The 14148-nt window shown below is 40.7% G+C and overlaps 1 protein-coding gene across 1 annotated transcript; it reads left to right on the forward strand.

Annotated features, from left to right (window-relative positions):
* The first annotated feature begins 12793 nt into the window (after positions 1-12793).
* Positions 12794-13459, forward strand: LOC145802083 (uncharacterized). Its single transcript, XM_082894567.1, has 2 exons — positions 12794-12958; positions 13073-13459. Exons 1-2 carry the CDS (start codon positions 12794-12796, stop codon positions 13457-13459), a joined length of 552 nt encoding a protein of 183 aa, XP_082750693.1.
* Positions 13460-14148: the final 689 nt, after the last annotated feature.

Here is a 14148-nt window from a genome sequence, read left to right on the forward strand (position 1 = left end):
TAAAAGTGAGGTATTTTCTGTGTTTCAAAACTTATATAAAATGGTTTGTACTCAGTTTGGGGTGATTGTCAAAATTCTACGTTCTGATAATAGGGGGGAATATGTCAATTCTGGTCTTTCCACTTACTTCGCCAATCATGGCATTATTTACCAAATTTCATGCACTCATACGCCTCAACAAAAATCATCATCTCCTTGATGTTGCCCGTTACCTATCCTTTTAGATGCGGGTTCCTTGATCCTATTGGAGGGAAGTGGTTCTCACTGCCACTTATTTGATTAATCATCTTCCTACCCAAGTCCTTCGAAAACAAACCCCTCTACAATTTTTGTTCGGGTCTCCCTCTTTTGGGTTCTTTATTTCTCCTATCACCTTTGGCTGTGTTTGCTTTGTCCATAATCATTCACCTAATCGTAATAAAATGGATCCTGGGTCTCTTAAGTGTGTTTTTCTGGGTTATTCTACCACCAAAAAGGGTTATAAGTCACTACAAGAAATTACATATTTGCCAACCACTTTTGCCGACTAAAAAAAACTTGGTCGCAAAAAATGACATTTATCGACCAAAAAAAATTTTTTGTAGCTAAAAGTTGATACTATTATCGACTAAAGTAATTTTGTTGCAAAAAAGAGATTTTTTGCGACCAATTTAAAATATTAGTCGCTAAAAATATAGGTGGGACGTGAAAAATTGGGCGGGAACAGTATAATCTTTTAGCGACTAATACAATTTAGTCGCAGATATCAAAATGACGTCGTTTTGATATATAAATGTACTTTTAGCGGCCAGATTTGACGACTAAAAAAAATTTTAGTCACCAAAAGTTGTGGAATTGGCAACCAAAAATTGTATTAGTCAACAAAAGTACAATATTTAGTTACTAATTTTTTTTAGTCAAGGTCTATTCATTATTGGCAACCAAAAGTTTGGTTGCCAAGAATATATTTTCAACACTAAAAAATATTTTAGTTGCTGTATAGTTAGTTTTGGATACTAAAATTATTTAGTCGCAGAATGAAACACAAAAATTTACTTTTTATTTTTGGCGATCAAAAGTTTGGTCGCCAAAAATATATTTTCAGCAACTAAAAAATATTTTAGTCATTATATAGTTAGTTTTGGCTACTAAAATTATTTACTCATTCTATGAAACACAAAAATTTACTTTTTATCTTTGGCGACCAAACTTTTGGTCGCCAAAAATATATTTTTAGCGACTAAAAAATATTTAAGTCGCCAAAGATAAAAAGGAAAATTTATTAGATTTTTTTTTTGAACTGAGGAAAATTTTCAGATTGGCGCCATTATTTTTATTTATCACTATTTTTTTTTGTATCAAAGCTGTTTCGAATACAGACTGGTTCTCATTTGCTCTCTCTCTCTCTCTCTCTCTCAAAATCAAACACCACCAAACCTCACCTCGCCTCACCGCGATCCGCTCATCTCACCATCGCTCACCGCCGTGCGACGTCAGACATCACCACTACTGCAAATCACAGTCGGACATCACCATTATCTTGTCTCCAACTTACATTCAGGTGTTCTTTCGCTTTGTCCATCTCTCTCTTTCTCTCTCTCTCTCTCTCTATTTTCCCATTTCACTCTAGCTATAGGGTTCTATTTATTTTTGTACGCTATAGGATTTCGATTTGCGTGAAATGAGTAACTGGGTTTTGATTTTTTTTGAAGATTTAGGGTTTTTTGAACTGATTATTGGTGTGATAGATCAGATTTAGTGATGTGTCCCTGTCCCTCCACCATTAAACCACCTCTTGCCATGCCACAACCACTACCACTGCCTCCCTCCTCCAACCTGCCACACCCAAACCACCGCCACCACCAAATCTATGGAATGTGTTGATAAAAACACACACATGGGCACATAGTTATTATTTCAGCCGAATTTGTCCTGCTTTCTCATCTAAATTTTGGAATTTTGTTTTTTTAATTACTATAAGACTTTTGTTTTTGTATAGTTGGTGTTGTTGGAGGGTTTGACCTTGTTAAGATATTAGAGCAGCTTGGAAAGTCAGGTTTGCTATAATAGTGTCTAAGCTTGTGAAAGATAGAGATTGGTTCAAGAAACCATACTTGGAGCATGGAGGGTATGATAATCACATTTCAATAAAGTTTGTTTATCTATGAATATCTATAGACGCGCCCCGAGGGCCTCATGCTACAGTTCAGACTCAAAATGTCACGGTTCTAAATCTAATCCCTCAAAGTGCAATGCAAGACCGAAAAATCACCAAAGAGTCCAAATCCTACAAATCGTTTTGGAAAACTGATTTTTAATAAAGAAGTGCCAAACATGGACTGCTTTTCCAGATATAGAGTCGCCACCTAAATATTTTGTTTTGGGGGAATTTAGGAAACCCTGACTCGTTGCCTAAGGCCACGTGTCCGTCATCACCAAAGTTGTCTCGGCTCGGGAACTTAGGTACGATTGGGAAAGGTCATGCAATGAGCACCCCCACTCGCCCGATCAAAGATCGGCCTGTACTAAGCATGATATCTTGTTTTTTGAAAACACATGTGTTCTTATTCCGATTAATTAGCTAGAATTACTATGTGATGCGCACAACACACAAGTATAGACTAGATCGCCTAATTTGGAACAAAGCATCGCATGTTTGTTTGAAAATGGTTTGAAGGTGCTACTCGCAAGTAGGCTAAAAAGTGGATTTGCCACCCTCAAGTGGGCTTAAGAAAATATGATTTTTCCACTCTCAAGTAGGCTTAAAACTTGCATTTTAATGAATTGTTCCAATTCAAGTAATCTAACCTTCACCCACAGGCATTCAGGCAGTTATATCATATAAGCAAATAGCCTCATGGCAAGCGTGCTTTCATGGCAATCAATAACACACATGCAGAGATGCTAAAGCATAAACACTTACAGTGTACTCCGAGCCAAAACAAAAGCTAGTTAGTAATCAATGCATGATCCTAGTTCATGTTAAGATGGCTAATGCAACACATGCAAAAAACAACTATAAATAGGCTCGGATATTCTAAGATAACATATGAGATGCGATAATTGATACATGTATTCAATTTGGAATTGAAATACGATGCAGTTAGTATGATGCGCCGAGCCCGATGCGTGCAATATAGATGAATGAATGCAAACATGCAAAGCATAAGTATGCTAATTGAAATATGCTCTAAAACTAACCATCGTAAGCGGTTAAGTAAAAGGGAGAAAGACGTGGGGATGGAAGACATTCACACACTCACGCACACTTATTACAAAATTCACCCTCTCGACGGAGGGTCCGAAAGAATAATACAAATCACCTAATTAACTAACTCACAAGCTAATTAATTACAAAACCACTTAACTAATTAAATGAATCAATTAAACAACTAAAGCAGTGAAGAGGCCTCGGGAAGAGAGACAAATGCATGCATGCTCGGCTCTGCTCGGAAATCCATCGCCATGCTCATGTTGCCTCTATTTACACTGCTCTGCATCTCTGAAGACTGCACAAGTCTCAAGGATGCTCCTGAACCACTCCTTGAGTGTTGCGGGAGGTCACCGGCCAAGACATAGGGCCACCGGCCAAGGGGTAGTGGTTCATTGACCATTTGTGGGGATCTAGGCAAACAATGCCTAGCCGACCGGCACTGAAGATGGCCGACCGACCATCTCTTCCTGCAGAATCCTGTTTTTGCTACAGCAGAGGACAGACAGAGCATGGCAATGTATTTACAAGATAATGTGTGCACTACCACCCTCCTTATCATGTTTGAGACTCAAAGGAGTATGGTTCTCAACCCTCGGGCCATTAATTACGCATTTCAATGCATGGCGGCCAAAGGAGCCAAGTGTGCACATTAGTGTGAAATGGATGCACAAAACACATATGAATGCTTCACATTCTATCATGTTGGATCAAGAATGTTGGCGGCCGGGGATTGAGGCACATTTCGTCACTTCGAGTACGAACGTTCCTCACTCCTCGTGTTTGGTTTGACACCCCAAACCAAACACAATGCAATGCATGTATGCCAAAATAATGCAAAGTATGCAACCAATGCGATGCAATATGAGCATGCTAACTCAATGCAATGCAATGCTACCTAAGCGTGCAAGTTAAGTCAATGTAACATGAACATGACAAATGCAATGCAATGTAGCCTAATATGAAAGCAAACTAATGCAACATGAGCATGCAAGCAACAATGCTATACAAGGCAATTAGCATATAACAATATGCAAAGACAAGCATGCAAACAAGCCTGTAACTCAACAAGCATGCAAACATACAAGGCATGTGACAACATTCAAGCATGTAGCAACATGTGAGGCAAACATGTAACAACATGTTAAGCAATTTAAAGAGGAGAATGCATGCCAAATGCATTACAACTTAAGCATGCAACAACATGCCATGGACCAAGTATACAACAATGCGCAATTGGACTAGCATGCTACAACATGCAATTTTGCCAAATATGCAACAAACATGTAACAACATGCAAGGCAAGCATGCAACAACATGCAGGGATGGTCTTAAACCAAAATGGACAGCTCTCAAATAGGTCCAAATCAGTGGCCAAGATGCAATGGAAATGAGGACAAATGCACATACAAACATGCATGCCAATTGGCCTAACACTCAAGCATAAAAGGGCAGCTTTTAGGCACACTTAAAAGGAATGAAAAGCATGCAAATGTGACAAAATTACATGCTCTGAAATGATGCTAGGAATGATGCCAAATCACATAAACAAGTCAAGCATGGCATGCTTAAGGTTTAAAGCCTAAGACTAGTCAAGGGACTTGAACCAAAGCTACACAAAACAAAGAGCATATGGCAAGCACAACCCAAAACAGTCCTAAATCAGGGTAGAGTAAGCCTAAAACATGCAATGACCAAAGCCAAAACAAGCTAAAACAAAGGGGCAGAACATGAGGCATACAAGGCCACAAAAGAGGTATTACACTACACCTAATACAACCAAACATGGCATGATTTAAACAACCAAAATCAGAGTTATGGCATGTTAAAACAAACTCAAAAACCCACTTAGATGGCATCTAAATGACCTAAGCATAGAGGCATGCACAATGACCCGATCATGGAGCATAAGACACCAACTCTTCAAAGCATTGAAAGGATGACAAATGCAAACATACAAGCATGAAATATGGACTGAAATAACATAACAAGTGATGCCAAACCACTGAAATGGTCGAAATAGAGCATGCTAATGACTTGAGCACCCAAAGCTAACAAGCTAGATTACATGGTAGCTATACAAAACAATGCAAGCATGACCACGAAGACCAAAATCAAAGCTTAAGCATGTCACAACATGGCTAAAAGCTTCACGGAGTTAGGCCAAAACATGCAAGCATAGTAATCTAAATACTAGGTACATGTTAAGGCAAATCATGGGATTACAAGACAAGTATACAAAGCATGCATGGTATGTCTAAACCAAGCCAAAAAAGTGCTATATCATGGCAAAACAAAGCCTAATATATACTAAAATGAAGCTAAAACAAGCTAAGCAAACATGATACCAACATAAGCCATTTATGCAAGCATTAAAGACGACAAGGAGAGGGGATGACCCTCTCCTATTTAGGACACCAAAACCACATCTCCACCACTGAAAATCCTCTGGGTTTCAGTGGTAGAGAGTTCATGCAAAGCTTAAAGCAAGGGCCAAAATGAATGGCCTAAAACAAGGCCTAACAAGGCCTTAGAGGAGGGAAACAACCCCAAACCTCAAAATGACCTTAAACAAAGTTATAAAGAAAGTAAAAAAAGAACTTTTATCAGTTATAGTCTAAGCTTAAAACAATGAGCAAGAAGGGCTAAAAGCTTAAGCAAGAAGGGCTAAAAGCTTAAGCAAAAAGTGGGTATCTAAAGCAAGGGAACTCACCCTTGTAGAACCTCTTCAAGAACAAGGCTCCAGCAGGTTTTCTGACTTTAAACCAACCCAAGAACACTAAAATCAACCTCCTAGCACCTCAGCAACCAAGGATGGTGTTCTAGTGTGTGTTTGTGTACAATAGTAAGACAATACTACACTTTTGTGTACAAAACAAGGCTAAACCAAGGAATATAGATACAAGGGTATATCTATTCTCTCAAGAACAGATTTTTTGAACCCTTGAGGAGGGAGGAGGAGCTCCCTCTTTATAGAGGTTCAATTGCCAATCCCTCCATACACGTGTATGAAGGGGGTGAATTGCGGATGCCAACTATTCCAACTGGCATAAAATATCTGCATAAAGCAGATGAATAGGGTTCAGCCAGCAAAACATGGCTGATCGACCAACACAATGGCCGGTCGACCAAATAAAGTGTCGATCGGCCAATACTTTTGGCCGATGGTAAGAAAACAAGGCCGATGGCTTCAAGCCTTGGCCGGTGGGTTGATGAAATGGCTGAAAAGCCACCCTCTTCGCCTAGAAGCAAAAACACAGGTATTTGGTCCACAACCAAGCACAAAACAAACAAGTTAAGAGATCCTGAGGCAAGGCGCGCGGCCGAGACTTCTGGGAACTCAAAACGAACACGAGCATGGATGATCACTGAGTGTTCAAACGGTGACGTCCAAGTCTTGAGGACGGTCAAAAATGGGATGTCTACAATATCATTTGAACTCAAAATTTTTTAACTTCAGGGAACATTTGATTTTGTTTTAGTGTTTCTCATTGAATGAATCAAGTGTATTTTGATTTCATAGTGGTTGTAGTGCTTTTATTGCATTCATATTAATTCATTGGAAACACTAAAATTTAATGTCAAACTTAAGAGTCACTGAAGGTTGATTCCAGCACACAACAAGGGCAGACCACCCCCATATTACATCGTTGCAGGACTTGTTTTTACAACTGTGTTTGTTCCATATCTGCGTTCTGAGGTTTGCATTTCACTTTGTTTTTGTTCTTAATTTAAGCTTGTTTGATAAAGAAGACAACCCTGAGCTGTGCCTAGCTTGCCTGGCATGTGAACATGATGTGTTGGTGAGCATTAATTTCTTTTATGTTGCATATCAAGCTTGTTTTATTTTTCAAAAGATATATATGTTATCTATATCATATTCTATGTTTTAGATTATGCATGTCAATTTTTTTTTAGCCATTTCTTTGAGCTTTAACTGGGAAATGAGAAGACGAGAAAAATGAAGAAGAAACCAATCTAGCTTTAACTGCCAAACAACTGCCTAATCCTTAGAGATTAAAAACAGAGGAATTTCTTTGAAAGAGGAAGTCACACAAGCCCAAACTGAAGCAAAATGGTTACATTGAACACTAGAACCTACATTATCATGCTTGGTAGTTTGATCATTTCCAATTACTCCAAGCTTTATTGTTGTTAGTATTGCCATGTTATTATCCATGATTAAAAACTGATGTGGAATAAGATTTTTCCAATTCTAGGACAGTGTGTTTTAACTGACGAGGATCTAGCTTTGTCCAAAGTGCATGTGATTTCACTAGAAGAAGCCTGGGCACTTGGTATTTTAGTAATATAAAAATTGATAGTCACTAGACTTCACTTCTTGTCATTGACAAGTATGCAGACCACATGTGATTGAATGGATGTTTATCATTCACCAAAATGGAGGAGTTTGGTGATGGAGTACACTCTTTCTTACATATTGAAGTGTTTGACATGCTGTATAAGTTGGCATGATCTTATTTGGATTTTAAATCCATTTGAAACTGAAGATTTAAGAACCTCTTTCTAAGCAAATAGATTATGACTTATTAGAGTTTCTTTCATGTTGGATTGGGATTATCTTTGCTACTTCAGTCGTCTTACATTAACCAAGGAATTTTTCTGGTGTTGCAAGCACATAGGGATTCTTTTCTTCTTTTCCAATTTAATATGTGATCTTTGTACATAAAATATATTTTGTGGACTAGTTTCTAGTGTTGTGATTTTCTTTTTGTGTTCATTTCCCCCAAATTCTTCACAAAGTTCTCAATTCTGAGTTGCATTTTAGAAAAGTAGTCTTAAAGATTTAATTATTTGGTTTTATGTGGTTAATTGATTGTTATTTGTCAAATGATGAGGTGTGTTAGCTTGCTTATGTTATTACTTTCGTTATTAGATCTTTGAATGGGTTGGATTGGGTGGCTTAGTTCTTTCTACAACTATGCAAACTAAACAAAACCAGAGCCTACCTTCCAAGAATAATTCCCTGTTATTGAGGGTTAAACTGAACCTACCTTCTTAATTTGATTGATGATTACTCTCAAGAATGATAATACATACAAATTAGAAAAAGGAGTTAGTTCAGCTCAAGTTTAATAGACTAGAGTTGGCTACTATTAAAAGGATTTTTAAATCTTAGCAATGAATAGTATGAAGTAAGCAAACAAATTCGAAGCACCTGATTGATAAGTTCTACTCTATCCTAGACAATCATCTATTTCTATTGTACTAGATACGAGAATCAAATTTTAATTAACCATCAGTTAAGAGTGTACAGTCTATTTGGGTGTAGAACCATAAAAATAAAAAAAAAAGTTAGAGTAGGGGAAGAAGAATGAGGAAGATGAAGACAAATTCAGCAGTGAAAAAAATGAGAGGTTATGAAATTATTCACTCAATCAATTATCCAAATCAATGTAGAGTTTCTCCATAAGCAATCTTTATTTATAAGAAACCAATATCCATGAGAAAATAGTAAAAAAAAAAAAATTACTAAAGATTTCTGGATTCCGTGTTGAGCTGGCTAATACAGAAAAGAGAGCACATGCTGCTGCTGCTACTGTTGGCAATCCAGGTATGTGTTCTCAAGGTTTGTTGACTTGCAAAAGGTTAACAACCAATTTGCAGTTGTTTATCCATTGGTTTTTGACAACTTAATGCCTTGACCGTTCAAAGTTCACTTCATTCTGCTTCGTGGTTCAGTTTAGTTTGTGAAGGATAGGGTGGTTGTAGAGTTGGATTTTCTCTTTTAACATTATCCTTGCTATCTTTAGAGCATGAAGCAGAATAGTTGTTGATTTTAGTTTAACACTGCTCAAGATCGTATTTGGGATGCCAAGTGTCATTTCTACCAGCACTCACTTTTAAGGTTGATCTTCTGCCTTTGCTTACTTACACACTATTAATAAATCTAGCATCATGGATTTTATAGCAACATAGTGGATGATGCCTGCAATGATTCCATGGCCATCACCGCCTTCAAGATGGGCTTTGCACCCTGACAGTCCACTTCGGAGCTTGTTGACAAGGCAACCTCCTAAAACCGTGTGGGCCTTAATGAATAAGGTAGAGAAGTATTGTAAGGTGGAGGATGATGCCCTTCGCGTCAAAGTAGGTCAGAACGCCATAGAAATGGTAGCACCTGCCCTAGTCCAGCCAATAAGTATAGCCCCATCGGAAAGGAGCCCTGAGCCTCGAAGCCGGCCAAAACAAGAAAGTCACCATGGCCTACGCCGATCGAGGGACCAGTATTCATGCCGATCGAGCAAGCAATATCAAGTGGAAAGTAGACGCCCCAAGTGGTCCGACAAGAAGTATACTGAATTAACCGAGCCGATTAGCAAGATACTCCCTAAGGTCCAGCATCTGCCATTCTTTAAGTGGCCGACTAAGATGATTGGGCCCCCCGACACAAGAAGAAAGGATCGGCGATGCAAATATCACAAGGACCATGGACATGAAATCGACAAGTGCTACACCCTGAAAGACCATCTCGAGGAGCTGGTACAGGATGGCCGACTGGTTCAATACCTCCCCTATAAGGTTAACACACCCAGTGCAGTGGCTTTGTCCCGGACTCACCTCCACTGGGTGTAATTCATATGTTATATAGTCTTTCGTTGCCAAACAGTGTCTATGCAATTCAATCTCAGGAGTCTCAGCTGTGCCCACCTAAGCCTTACACACCAGCCAAACGACCCCATCAGATTGGCAAGATTAGCTTCAACGACTCAGATCTCAAGGGGGTGATCCTTCTCTATGATGACCCTCTTGTCATCGAGTTACGCATGAACAAATTTGTTGTCGAATGCATTCTGATTGATTGAGGGAGCACGTCAGAGATAATGCATTATAAGATGATTTTTAAGCTCGGCTTCAGAGAGTCTGACTTATTGCTAGTAGAGTACCCTTTGTTTGGCTTCAACGCCAATCCTGAATACCCCCTGGGCAAGGTTAGGGTTGCAGTGCGTGCAGGTACTAGGACACTCAATGTGGAGTTTTTGGTCATAAAGCTTCCATCACCGTACAACTTAATCATGGGGAGAACCTGGTTGCACGCAATGCAGACAATACCAAGTACTTATTATCATATACTCTACTTCCCAACACAACACGACATTGAGCAGATTATCAGCTCCTAGAACCAAGGGAGGTGGAAGTAAACTCCATCGAAATTTTAGACCGAGAAAGCCTCGAGGATGTTGGGAAGCTCTCCATAGATAAGGCAACTGAGGATCTCGATCGGATTGGAATTGCAGGTTAACCAGATAAATTCTTCTTGGTCGGCACTTCTCTTCCTGCCAACGACCGCCAAGAGTTAATTTCATTCTTACTCGACAATATTGATGTATTCGCTTGGACACCCTATGAGATGCTAGGAGTGGACCCCAACATAGCACAACACCGGTTGAATGTTGACCCAAAAGCAAAACTTGTCATCCATAAGAGTCGCCGCTCTACAGCCGAGCACACTTCGGCCGTCGTTGCCAAGGTTGACAAACTTTTGGAGGCCGAAGCAATCCGTGAAGTGAATTACCCCACCTGGCTGTCCAACACTGTTGTTAAGAAGAAGAATGGACCCTAGCTTATTTGTATGGACTTCACGGACTTGAATAAAGCCTGCCCTAAGGATTGTTTCCCTCTCCCCAGAATTGATCAACTGGTCGACGCATTTGCTCGCCATCAACGTATAAGCTTCTTGGATGCGTACAGGGGTTATCACCAAATCGCCATGCATCCTAAAGACTAGGAAAAAATGGCATTCCTTACCCCAAGGGGCACTTATTGCTATAAAGTCATGCCCTTCGCCTTGAAGAATGCCGGGGGAACTTACCAGAGGCTTGTCACTACCATGTTTAAGGAGCAACTCGGCCATACCATGGACGTGAATATTGACGACATGGTGGTAAAATCCAAAGAAAAGCATTCTTATTTGGCTGACTTGTCCAAAACCTTTTACATTCTCCGACAGTATAGGATAAAACTTAATGCCTCAAAGTGTGCTTTTGGCATCGGATCTGGTACATTCCTTGGCTACATTGTGAACCGTCGAGGAATAGAGGCCAACTAGAAGCAAATTGCGGCAATCATGGAACTTGGCTCACCTCAATTGGCCAAAGAAGTACAAAAGTTAATGGGGATGGCCGTAGCTCTCAATAGATTCATCAACCGTTCTTCGGATCGTTGTCGTCCGTTCTTTCACACCCTTCGGTAGGGAAAGGCATTTCATTGCACCCCCGAATGCCAGTCTGCCCTCAATGGGTTGAAAGCTTATCTCCGTTTGATACCACTTTTAACAACTCCATCGCCGGGTGACCCACTCATTTTGTATCTAGCGGTATCGGATTGCGCAGTCAGCGCCGTATTGCTAAAAGAAGAGCTAGGTGAGCAACGACCCATTTTTTAAGTCAACAACGCAATGGTGGACACTGAGACATGGTACTTACTGCTAGAAAAGCTGATTATGGCCCTTGTGATGGCCGCTAGGAAGTTAATGCACTATTTTCAAGCCCATACAATAACTGTTCTGACGGATTACCCTCTCCGAACAGTTATTCGTAGCATGGAATCATCAGGGTGTGTTTCAAAATGGGCATTAGAACTCGACGAATATGAAATCCAATTCCCTCCTAGGATGGCTATCAAAGGTCAGGTTTTGGCCAACTTCATTGCGGAGTTCACTGGTTGTCATGTCAATTTGAAGCTCGAGCTGGCAACCATTCGACCCCAGTAGGATTGGAGAATGTATGTTGGGGATATTTGGCAGATGTACTTTGATGGTTCATCTAACCAGCGTGGAAGCGGGCAGGAGTAGTGATTATGACCCCTGAGGGTGCAATAATTGAGCAAGTGGTCAAACTTGGTTTCAATGCATCCAATAATGAAGTCAAGTATGAGGCTTAGTTAATCGGCCTCCGTAACGCACTTTGCCTTGGTGCTAAGCGCTTGCAGGTCTTCTGCGATTCAAAGTTGGTCATCAATCAACTGAAGGAGGAGTATGCAGCTAAAAACGACCGAATGACAACTTACATGAAGACGACAAACTCACTACTCATACAGTTCGACCACCACGAGCTGAATCAGATAACCTGTGACCAAAATACCTATGTAGATGCTCTCACCTATATGGCTTCAGCCATCAGTTTGGAAGTCAAACGAACCATAGAGATGGGATTTATCCCAAAGCCGAGTATTAGCCACACTAAATCCGCTAGTGTCAATGTCATTGATCTGGGGCCGACTAGATGCACCCCATCGCTGCTTTTTTATCCTCTACACAACTACCAATAGATAAGAAAAATGGAGATAAGTTGCGGAACAAAGCCCTACGCTACTACTTAGATCCTCGTGGAAAGCTCTACAAGAAGTCTCTCTCAAGACCGTATTTGGAATGTGTGCATCCAGACCTAGTGGAGGATTTTTTAGCCGAGATACATGAGGGTAGTTGTGGCGCCCATTCTGAAGGACGTTCACTGGCCCATCGAGCCGTAACTTAGGGGTATTATTGGCCCCCCATGAGAATTGATGCAGAGAATTATGTAAAGAAATGCGAACAGTGCCAAAAATTCTCCACCCTGGCTCATTTGCCTGCAGAAGAATTAAATGTCGTCACTAGCCCTTTTTGCCCAATGGGGACTGCAAATCATCGGGCCACTCCCAAGAGCACCAGGGATTAAACGGTTCTTGATTATTGCAACGGATTACTTCACAAAGTGGGTCGAGGCGAAACCGTTGGCACATGTCCGAGACATAGACGTGAAACGCTTTGTATGGAGAAACATCATAACATGATTCGGCATATCGTGAGCACTTATTTCCAACAATGGCATCCAATTTGACTGTGGTGTCTATTGCGAATTGTGTGACACATATGGTATACAGCCGTACTTCTCCTCACCAGCTTATCCTCAAAGCAACGGCCAGGCTGAGGCCACCAATAGAGTGATCCTGGATGGAATCAAAAAGCACTTAGAAAAGGCCAAAGGAAAGTGGGTTGAAGAATTACCCAGTGTATTGTGGGCTCATTGCACCACACCATGGCGACCTACCGGCGAAACACCATTCGCCTTGTGCTTTGGTACAAAAGTTATTATTCCTCTTGAAATCGACCTGCCTACCCTAAGATCAAAGGCCTTTGACACAGGGCAAAATGATATGATGTTGGCCTTACACCTCAATCTGATTGAGGAGCGTCGTGATCGAGCTCTTGTGCATATGACACGATACCAACAGCAGCTCGCCAAATCGTACAATCAGCATGTGCAGTAGTGCCGTTACACCCTAGGGGAATTGGTTCTCAAGAAGGTGCTTTTTGCCACCAAAAATCCAGCAGACTGCAAACTCAGCTCCAACTAGAACGGTCTCTACCAGGTTGACTCAATTGCTGGGGCAGGAGCATATCGGCTCTCAAATATGTCCAACAAGAAACATCCCCGACCATGGAATGTTACTCACTTGCGCAAATTTTACCATTAAACGGCATGGAAACTAGCCTTTTGTTATGATTGTTTCCTGTCTATGATTGTATCTATATAGTTCATCAATGAATCTTCATGACTCATATTCACTTGGTTCTTACTCTAATGATCGGCCGCATAAGCCTTTGAATTTGGAGCGCCCTTTGTGCTTGGCACAATTGGCCATTACAAAAGACTTCGAATTAAGAGCACCCCTCATAGAGGTCACGATCAACCGACTAAGCCTCCAAATTCGGAGTGCCCTTTGTGCTTGGTACAATTTGCCATTACAAAAGACTCTAAATTCGGAGCGCCTTCGTGCAGGTCATGATCGACTGACTAAGCCTTCGAATTCGGAGCGCCCTTTATGCTTAGCATAATTGGCCATTACAAAAGACTCCGAATTCAGAGCGGCCCTCGTACAAGTCATGATCGGCCAACTAAGCCTCCAAATTCAGAGTGCCCTTTGTGCTTGGCACAATTGACCATTATTGGCTATTA

This window comes from Camellia sinensis, chromosome 1 (assembly GCF_055761805.1).
Source record: "Camellia sinensis isolate YWXY chromosome 1, ASM5576180v1, whole genome shotgun sequence".
Taxonomy (NCBI): Eukaryota; Viridiplantae; Streptophyta; class Magnoliopsida; order Ericales; family Theaceae; genus Camellia; species Camellia sinensis.

Coding starts and splice junctions, on each gene's coding strand:
- LOC145802083 (XM_082894567.1), top strand. CDS start 12,794: ATGTCGTCACTAGCCCTTTTTGCCCAATGGGGACTGCAAATCATCGGG. Junction 12,959..13,072: donor ACATAGACGTGAAACGCTTT/GTATGGAGAAAC, acceptor TATGGTATACAG/CCGTACTTCTCCTCACCAGC.